Below are 10,224 nucleotides of genomic sequence, written 5' to 3' on the forward strand. Positions count from 1 at the left end.
GTACAGCTTCTGCGAACAGTAAAACATCGATCAGATCTGAATCCGGGGCGGGCTCGGGCTCTCTCAGACTCTCTGGGTGAGGATATAAGCCCCGAGACACCTCCCGGTTCTTCTGTTCGGACGTCTTCTGCAGAGTCGGTCTATTTATTGGTTTCGGAGACTGATGTCGCTTAGCTACCACCAGCCTTTTCTCAAGTCAAGGTTTGACCCAGGACACACACAACCCACAGATACTTAGGAAAACAAAGACAACATACTCCGTTGACCAGGCTCAAAATAACAAAGTAAATTGCATAAATCAAAACACTTTATTAAATCCCGCGTAGTGTCTCCGTCTCCTCGAACAGGATCTCGTTTAAAATATTTAATTTTCTTTATCTCAAAAGACTCCCATAGAGCCACCGTCCTTGTGTCCAACCACACAAGTCACTGGTAAAAGGAATCACATGTCTAGTATTTCCACTTTCCAACTAGCCATCATCAGCAGTGGAGACTGGCGGCACCAGCGGCTCTCCCCGGGATTTCTGTACTCGTTCCATCTGCCGGTGCAACTTTCTCATTGTTTTTCTTTACCTTTACAGAGAAAACTCACCCCGCATTTCTGTCAGCAATCTTTACTATCGTTACTTACCATCTTCCTTCAATCTACTTACCTGGTTTTCATCATTATATTTACAGGAAACTCTCTCCCCCGCATTCCTGATCAACATTACTGTCACTGCTTCCCATCCGCCTTCAATCTACTTACCTGCTCCTGCAAAGGAAAGACGGTCAGTCGCAAGCACAAGCGTGAACGACATTTCGTTCCGTTCGCCTGTTGAAGACTTATTTATACTCGTTGGATTTGTTTACTAATCGGAAAACATCTTGGGTGGGACTAGGATCCGGATCCTCACGTCCTTAATTCCCACAATACTTCACACAATGCTGCGGTCCTTCCGACTTGATCTTGCCGATGCCGTCCTTTCTACCCGGTCATGGGCCAGGAGGCTCAAAGCGGATCACCCAACGGGTAGCTAACTCGAAGTTGCCATTCCCACCCACAGTTACTCCATCGTCCGAAACCATTTTGTTGGCATCCTGCTTAGCTAAGGCAAATTGTCAGAGATGTTGAAGAATCAAGTTCAGTTGGCAAATCTTCTATTTAACATGCTATCACGGAGAGTCCACATGCGTGGAACTCTTAAGGTACAAGTAAAATGCTGCTCTTTATATCTAGTAGCAGAGAGGTGTGTGAAATCTTAGCAGAACAAAGGAGTTAGTTCACAATGTTTATTTTCATGACTTATTGTTCATCGGTTTAAACTCATCTCATTTGCGCAGCTGTATTATGGTTCTGAGGAACAGAAGTGACAGGCACGATATTATTTCGTGGAAAACGCAGAAATCCACAATCTCCCAAAGCTTAAGCAACATACAGCCCTGTAAACCTTATATTAGTGAATTTCATCCGTAGGGATGGCGGTTCGATGCCAGAGAGACAGAGCGAGGGTGATGGTCGTGAATAATGTTCGGAGGGAGGGAGAGCGTGAATGACGGTTAGAAGGAGTGCCGTCAAGGAAAGGAGTCACAAAGACGGGAAAACTTTGTCCAGACCTGATTCCTGCCTGGGCACTGGCTGTCTAGGTGAGGATATAGACTCTGAGATTCCTCACCTTTCTTTTGTTTGAACATTGTTTGGGCAGTCAGTCTATGTTTTTCTCGGAGGCTGGTGTGGCCTAGCTAACTCCAGTCGAGTTTACTGTCATTTAATAATACACATGCACTCCGACAAACTAGACAAGGTTTCTCCAAGCCGGGTTGTAAAGAACAGCAGCACAAACAACACACACAACACACAACTACTTATGAAAGAAAGGACAACATCCTCCGATGAGCCACGCACAAATAAACAAAGTAAATCAAAACACGTTATTATATTCAGATTCAGTTTGTCATTTAGAAACCACAAATGCAATGCAGTTAAAAAAATGAGACAACGTTTCTCCAGAATGATATCACAAAAGCACAGGACAAAACAGACTACACCGGAAAATCCACATAACGTTTGGCAATCCCCAATCCAGAGTCTGGAGAGGCTGCTGCGTATTAATATCGCGTTACTATCTTAGCACGTTCCCCGGAAAGGAGCTCCAAAGCTACCAGACAAAACAAGACCAAAAACTAAAGCTACAAGACCTGCACAAAACCACATAGTTACAACAGTGCAAACAATAGCATAATTCATTAAAAAAACAGACCATGGGCACAGTAAAAGTAGTCCAAAGATGTTAAAGGACTATAAGTTCAACAGAAACCACCACAGAGTTTCCACAAGTCCCCAGGGTCCCGACAGACTCGCCATCCCACGCAGGCGGCAGAAGGGCTTCCACGGCGCCGCCCGACTCAGCCTCGCAGACACAGCACACAGTGAAAGAGACCTGACCGCAGCGGACTCCATGTCCGGCGAAGCTCCGAGCCTCCGACCATCCCCTCCGGCACAGCTTCTCCGAGCACCATCCTCTGCCGAGCGTATTAAGACGGCCCCGCCAACGCGACTCCGAAGACTGGGTGCCTGTTCTTCCCAGCTGAGTCCCGGACCGCACAGCAGCAGCAGCAACGAAAGTGGTCTTCTGGAGATTTCCAGATGTTCCTCCGTGCTCCCACGTCCGTTTTTCACCCGATTATGATGGCGCACGGCACCCCGCTTGACAAATAACTGATAATCAGCTCCGGAATGGCCGCTGCAAGCTCCGTCGCGCCATCATCTTAGATTACAATTGAATTTGAACATGATTCAGCACTCCATATATGTATATGCAATTGTGATAAGAAATACAGACCAGGAAACTTAAATGAGAAGCTACCTCAGAAAAACGAATCATCACTGTGGAAGAAAACATGAACTAGTGGAATGAGTATGACCCTCCATGGGAGACATCCCAATGATCTGAGCAGATGAGATGGTGAAAAGGAAATATCGAGCACCTGACTGAGAGTTGGAGACCTCTTCCCAGAAACAGAAGGATTCCTTGCGGAAATACAGGACAAGGTGGTTAACAAAAGCGGGGAAAAAAATCAAAAATACATACAATACAAACAAGGCAATCAATGCAGAAAATGCTAAGAGAAACCAGACACAATCCAACACATTCCAGGATCCTGCGGCAGTTGAACTCAATCTGATTAATTATGCAGCTGCAATCAAGTGGCAAATATCATTCACCAAAATCTTGCTTTAAAATACAAACGGATGAATGACCATGTTAACCTAATTAAGGTACAATTATTTCCAGCCTGATCCACTTAGTCAAAATCTCACAGTATATATATATGATAATCGATACATTATTACAGATAGGACAATCCATAATAACCATCCGGATATAATATTACAGGATAAACAAGCAAATCCCTCAATAGATATAACAATTCTGAACACACACGTTCCTTGACAAGTGGAGCACCTCACCACAGGTATTGTTTGTGTCATTGGTCAGACAAATTATTTTCTCTGTCAATCAGCTTCCAAATGTTACTACTCTGTCATTTATTGCCACACCCAGCTGCTGATTTCCTTCTCTTTGTGATACGTTCTTACATCGACCATCGTCCAGAGCCCCAAACTCTGCCCTGTGCAGACTCACCTCTGGTTTCTGACCCTGCTCCTTTGAACATCCAACCAATGTTTTCGCATTCTGCTTTCAGTCTTTAGAGAACAGTGATGTCTTCTAACAACCCTTCAGAAGCACGGAAAATGACCCATAATGAGGAAATGAGCCATGAATAAGGAGAGTAAATCCAAATGTCATTCTTCCTCAGCTCAGAGATTTCAGGGGCAAAGAACATCTCAGACAGAACTGCAGCCAGCTCAACTGTCTGGAGAAAATTCAAGGGGAATCTTTTCACCCACAGAGTGGTGACTGTTTGGAACCCATCCTACAGGGGGAACACGAGGTGAACAACAGGGGAGGATTTAAAAGGATTCGTGGGACAGAATCACTGGCAGGGTCCAGCAGGCCTAAATTGACTCTCTATTCAGTTTAAGATAGTACATAGGGCCAAGATAAATTGGTGCATATATTTCCTAATATAAGCCCAATTTGTGACAGATATACCATAGAGGTAGCTGCTCTAACTCATAAGTTTTGGTCATGTATAAGCTTAAATAATTTTTGGAGAGATGTGTTTAGAATATTGTCTAAAGTTATAGATGTGGATGTTCAACCCAATTTCTCTTACGGGAATTTTTGGGATTATTCCAGAGGAAATAGGCAGAGTATCTGCTTCCGCTCAGCATGTGATAGCCTTTTCAACTTCACTGACTAGGAGTACTGTCTTGTTATATTGGAAAGAATCTAATCCTCTACTGTTTTCTATTGGCTCACCTTCATTATGTCATATCTGAGCTTGCAGAAAATTAGAAGCTGGACGTTTGATACATCTTTTAATTTTGAGCAAGTCTGGTCACCCTTTATTCAATATTTTCATATGATTTAATTTATTTTTTCTTTATTCTCTTTCGGGAAACTCCTTATCCATGAAAGTTTGGAGGTGACTGTAAGGTTGCATTTCTCTTTGTTTTTCTTCTAATTTTATCCTCAATTGGACTGCCCAATCTTTCTTTTCTTTTCTTTTTTTTTGTTCCAATTTAGTTTAGTGTTGTTTTCCTGCATATAAATAAAATTTTCCAATTTTTTTAATGATTTGTTAAGAGGAGTTGTGTTTTTTTTTGATTATACTGTATATATAACTGCATAACTTTAAACCTATCTGATTTTGACAATATATACTTTTCTTTATTGCTCTTTATATGTCTATTGTATTATCTGTTTGCTAAACCTTTCCACTGATTTGTATATTTTTTACTGGAAATCAATAAAAAAGTTGAAAAAATGAAAATGACTGTCCTGGAACAGAGTCACTGGCACCGTCCAGCCGGCCTGAGTTGGCTCTCTACTGTATGCTAGGTGTGTTATAAATTCACCAAGTACTGGAGACAGAGTTTTAAATAAAACTGACTTATTTCTCTCATATCCAGAATATTAAACTCCAGTTCCATTAAAGGTGAATGTGCAGCAGAAGAAACTCCTCCCATGCCCAGTGACCAGGGTGCAGAACTGGGTGTGGTGATCAGCAGCAATAATTTACGAGTCACTCTTGAAATTACATTCAGCAATGGTGATGAACAAATATGCAGCATGCAGCTTATTGAAAGTTTCTCTCCAGTCTGAACCCAGCAGTGTGTCACAAGGTTAGATTACTGAGTGAATCCTTCCCCACATTCACAGCAGTTGAACGGCCTCTCCCCAGTGTGAACTCAATGATGCACATAAAGGTGAGATGACCGAGAGAATCTCCTTCCAGAGTCTAAGTAGGTGATCAGCCTCTACCCAGTGTGAACTGACTGGTGTCTCAGTAGGTCAGATGACCGAGTGAATCCCTTCCCACATTCTGAGCAGGTGAATGGCCTCTCCCCAGTGTGGACTCGCTGATGCAGCAGTAGGTCAGATGACCGAGTGAATCCCTTCCCACATTCTGAGCAGGTGAATGGCCTCTCCCCAGTGTGAACTCGCTGATGTAACTTCAGTTGAGATGATTGACTGAATCCCTTCCCACAGTCTGAGCAGGTGAATGGCCTCTCTCCAGTGTGAACTCGTTGATGTAACTTCAGGTTGGATGACCGAGTGCATCCCTTCCCACAGTCTGAGCAGCTGAATGGGCTCTCCCCAGTATGAACTCTCTGATGTACCTTCAGTTCAAATGACCGAGTGAATCCCTTCCCACATTCTGAGCAGGTGTATGGCCTCTGCCTAGTGTGAACTCTCTGGTGTCTCAATAGGTGTGATGACTGAGTGAATCCCTTCCCACAGTCTGAGCAGGTGAATGGCCTCTCCCCAGTGTGAACTAACTGATGTACCTTCAGATGGGATGACCGAGTGAATCCCTTCCCACAGTCTGAGCAGGTGAATGGCCTATCTCCAGTGTAAACTTGCTGGTGAGCCATTAGATCAGATGACTGAGTGAATACTTTCCCACAAATTCAGCAGATGAGCAACCTTTGCCCAGTGTGATCTGACTGGTGTGTCCACAGGTGGGATGACCGACTGAACCCCTTCTCACACACAGAACAGGTGAATGGCCTTGTCCCAGTGTGAACTTGCTGAAGTACCTTCAGTTGAGATGACCGAGTGAATGCACTCCCACTGTCTGAGCAGGTGAATGGTCTCTCTCCTGTGTAAAATGATGGGCGTGCCAGTCGGTCAGATGACCAAGTGAATCCCTCTCCACAGTCTGAGCAGGAAGGATGATCGAGTAAATCCCTTGCTCCACTTCTTAAACATCTAGACCGAGACAGCAAAACTGGGGTGCTATGTTTGAATTTCCATAGACAAATTCCTTGTCATTTTTAACCTGTAAAGATTTAAAAATTCATCAGTGGGTGAAGGACAACATTTCAGATGAGCTCACACTGTTACAGTATGGTTCAACCCAAGCTGGAGAGAGAAATCATCTTCTAACTGGGCACAGTGTTGGTATCTGGAATGACCATCAAACTCTCTATAAGTATGGGGCATTTCTGCCATCTCCAGTCTGTTACTTGGCTCAGTTTGACTCTCTCCATTGGTAATATTCCCCATTCCCCTTGAGCTGCATGGGTGCCTGGCTCCACAGTAACTGAAACACTCTCACGCAAGTAGCTTTTGTTGACATACAGCTGGGATTTTCTTTTATGTACTATTAATTTAAAGTGCCATAGACTTAATGCCATGTAAATATCTCCAGACCTTGTCTAGTTCAACATTGGAGATAAATGGTTTGTAATTCTGAGAATTAGTTAAAACCGGAGCAGAAGGATATAAATAAAATAAAATAATTTAAACCATTGAATAAAATCAGGCCCAAAATTAAATTTTCTTATGTTTTAAATAGATAATTCCATTCAACCCAATCAAAGGCCTTCTCAGCATCTAAGGATGTCACACATTCCAATGTCTCTTTAGAAGGAGAATAAATGACATTTAATAAAAGACGAATAGGGAAATGAGAATATTAATCTTTAATAAATCCAGTCTGGTCCTTTGAGGTTGCCCTTTGAGTCCATTGCTCTTTGATCTGGCCTTAGAACACTTAGCTATTGCCTTTAGAGTATCTCACGGTATCACTGGGATATTAAGGTGAGGTATTATTCACAAAGTTTTGTTCTATGCCGATGACGTACTACTTTATATTTCTAATGTCAAAACTTCTGTGCTTTCTTTACTTTCTTGTTTCAGCCAATTTTCAGGATATAATCTAAATTTACATAAGAGTGAACTTCTTCCTTTGAATAATTTGGTACCCATTCATACTAACCTTGCTTTTAAATCTATAAGAAATCAATTAACCTATTTTGGTGTAATAATTACTAAGATTTATAAGCTACTGTTTAAAGGAAGTTTTTTCACTCTATTGAGTTACGTTAAAAGGACATTTTCAAAATGGTTGCCACTTCCATTATCGTTGATTGGCTGAATCAATTCTATTAAAATGAATCTTACCTAAATTTATATACCATTTTCAGGCCTCACCCATCTTTATTCCTCAATCCTATTTTGATTCTCTTGACTCTCCCCTATCTTCCTATATATGGAAACATCAACTTTCTAGACAAAATCAATTTCATTTTCAAAAGGCAAAAAAGAATGGAGGTTTAGCTTTACCAAATTTTATGATTTATTGCTGGGCAGGCAATATATGGAACCTCACATTTTGGTCATACTATATTAACCATGAGGACTGTCCTGTTTGGGTTTCTATAGAAGCTAATTCTGTTCATAAATTCTCTATTATTTCTCTTCTTGGATCTTCACTTCCTTTATCTTTAAGTAAACTACCTGACAGATTGGTAGTTAAACATACTTTGAGGATTTGGATAAAATTTAGAAAATATTTTGTTTTAATGAGACATTTGCTATCAAGTCCTATTTTTTCTAACTATTTTTAACCCTTCTTTGATTGATGTAGTTTTTAAAGAATGGGATAGACTGGGTATTAACTGCTTCCAGGATTTGTTAGTTGGAGGAAGCCTTTTCGCTTGAGCAATTCTCAGCTAAATAGAGCTTACCAAAAACCTATTTTTTTTTTAATGTCTGCAAATTAGGGACTTTCTGCAGTCTCAATTGCATACATTTCCAAAAAGTCCAGATAAAAATTTATTAGATGTAATTTTTAATCTGAAACCTTTTCAGAATGGTTCAATATCCAATATTTGTGGCTTGCTGTTGAGAATGAGAAATGTTCCTTTAGACAAAATTAAAATCTCTGGGAACAAGATTTGCAGATTTCAACATCTAGAATTAAATTTTTAAATTGGTTAATACTTCATCGTTATATGCCTGCCATTCCCTCCTACAATTTAAAGTAGTCCATAGGGCCCATATGACTAAGGATAAGCTCTCTCGTTTTTATTCAGATATGTCTCCCTATTTTGACAGATGCAACTATGGAGTAGCTTCATTGATTCATATGTTTCGGATATGGCCGAGTCTTCAAAAATACTGAAAGGAAGTATTTCAAACCTTTTCTGCACTTTTTAAAGTTAATTTTAAGCCTAATCCTTTGACTGCCTTATTTGGTAATGTTGGAGGGCAAGATATGATTTTGGAAATACCTGATCAGTGGCTACGTGATGTTACATCATGTTTAAATTTAGAACAGATTTGGTGTTCAATTTCTGAATCAAAGACTTTCAAACATAATGGGGACCATTTTTGAATTATTTTCAAAGCATTTGATTTGTTGTTACGTACGGATGTTGGCTAATATTATCATCTATTTATTTATAATGATAAGGATGTTTTTCCTTTTTTTCTTTTTTTTTACCAAGCAGCTTTTTGTTGGTAGCGGATTAGATTTTTTCTAATATACAGTTTCTAATATACTGTATTTAGTACCATTTTATCATTTTTATAGATTATTATATATATTATATTTATATTATATATATATTATTATATAGTCTATATATACACACACACTTAAGTTACTCGGTATTCTTTTATGTAAGAAAATCAATAACAATATTGAAAAGAAATGTCCGGATCTGGCTGGTGGCACAGTGGCAACCGTGCCGGACTTCAGGATGAACCTGAGTTTGAATCCAGCCAGCTCCCCTGGACACTTTCCAGGGGAGCTGGGTTACGGGCTGCTGATTTCTTTGGAACCACTGCTGTAACTTGCCTTGTACGCTGTTGCCCATGATGCCAGAGAGGCATGGAGGGAAATCGTCCGTTAACTGGAGAAACACCGGTTGCAGCGTACCTTTCCTTAAATATCTCCCAAAACCATTGCCTCATCCAATTTACTATCTCATCTTGAATGCTGAGTGACAGAACCTCCTTGACCAACCTCCCATATGTGACTTTGTCAAGTTCCCATGGAGAAAAAATCAGCTGCCTTGCCTTCATCCACTTTCCTGAAAACTTCCTCCAGAGACTCTATAAGATTGGCTAGACATGACCTACCATGCACAAAACCATGCTGTCTATCCTTAATCAGTCCACATCTATCCATATACTTACATATCCAGCTCCTGCACATATATTCTAATAACTTTCCCACTACTGATGTCAAGCTCACTAACATAAAGTTTTCTCATTTATCCTTAGAGCCTTTCTTGAACAGCGGAACAACCTTGGCTGTCCTCCAATCCTCCAGTACCTCACCTGTCACTAAGGATGATTTAAATATCTGAGCTTGGACCCCGAAAATTTCTGCACTTGTCTTCCGCGGGGTCCTGGGAAACAACTTGTCAGGCCTTGGGGATTTATCCATGCTAATTTGCCTTAAGACAGCAAACACCTCCACCTCTGTAACGTGTCCAAGGTCCATGAAGTTGATGCTGCTTTGACTCACTTCTATCGACTCTGTGTCCATCTCCTGAGCAAATACAGATGCAAAACTACTATTTAAAACCTCCCCCATCTATTTTGTCTCCTGTATAGGTCACCATTCTGTTCGTCAAGAGTGGGCATGTTCCTGTTCTGACCTTCTCCATGTTTCTGTGACAGAGCTGGCCAAACTTGACTGGAAGGGGAACCTGGTAGGAGTGATGATGGAGCAGCAATGGCTGGAGTCTCTGGGAGCAACTCGGGAGCTGAGTGATAGACACATCCCAAAGAAGTGGAAGCATTGGAAAGGTAGGAGGACTCAACCTTGGCTGAAATGAGAATCCAAAACCAACATAAAAGCCAAAGAGAGGGT

General features: G+C 41.1%; 1 protein-coding gene across 1 annotated transcript; it reads right to left on the minus strand.

Annotated features, from left to right (window-relative positions):
- Positions 1-1,239: 1,239 nt before the first annotated feature.
- LOC132390532 (zinc finger protein 239-like) lies at positions 1,240-6,388 on the minus strand. Its single transcript, XM_059963149.1, has 2 exons — positions 2,847-6,388; positions 1,240-2,747 (listed from the first exon to the last, which is right to left on the minus strand). The coding sequence occupies exon 1, from the start codon at positions 5,984-5,986 to the stop codon at positions 5,369-5,371; it is 618 nt and encodes a 205-aa protein (XP_059819132.1). The 5' UTR covers positions 5,987-6,388; the 3' UTR covers positions 1,240-2,747; positions 2,847-5,368.
- Positions 6,389-10,224: the final 3,836 nt, after the last annotated feature.

Source organism: Hypanus sabinus, unplaced genomic scaffold, assembly GCF_030144855.1.
Source record: "Hypanus sabinus isolate sHypSab1 unplaced genomic scaffold, sHypSab1.hap1 scaffold_944, whole genome shotgun sequence".
NCBI lineage: Eukaryota > Metazoa > Chordata > Chondrichthyes > Myliobatiformes > Dasyatidae > Hypanus > Hypanus sabinus.

Coding starts and splice junctions, on each gene's coding strand:
- LOC132390532 (XM_059963149.1), bottom strand. CDS start 5,986: ATGGCTCACCAGCAAGTTTACACTGGAGATAGGCCATTCACCTGCTCA.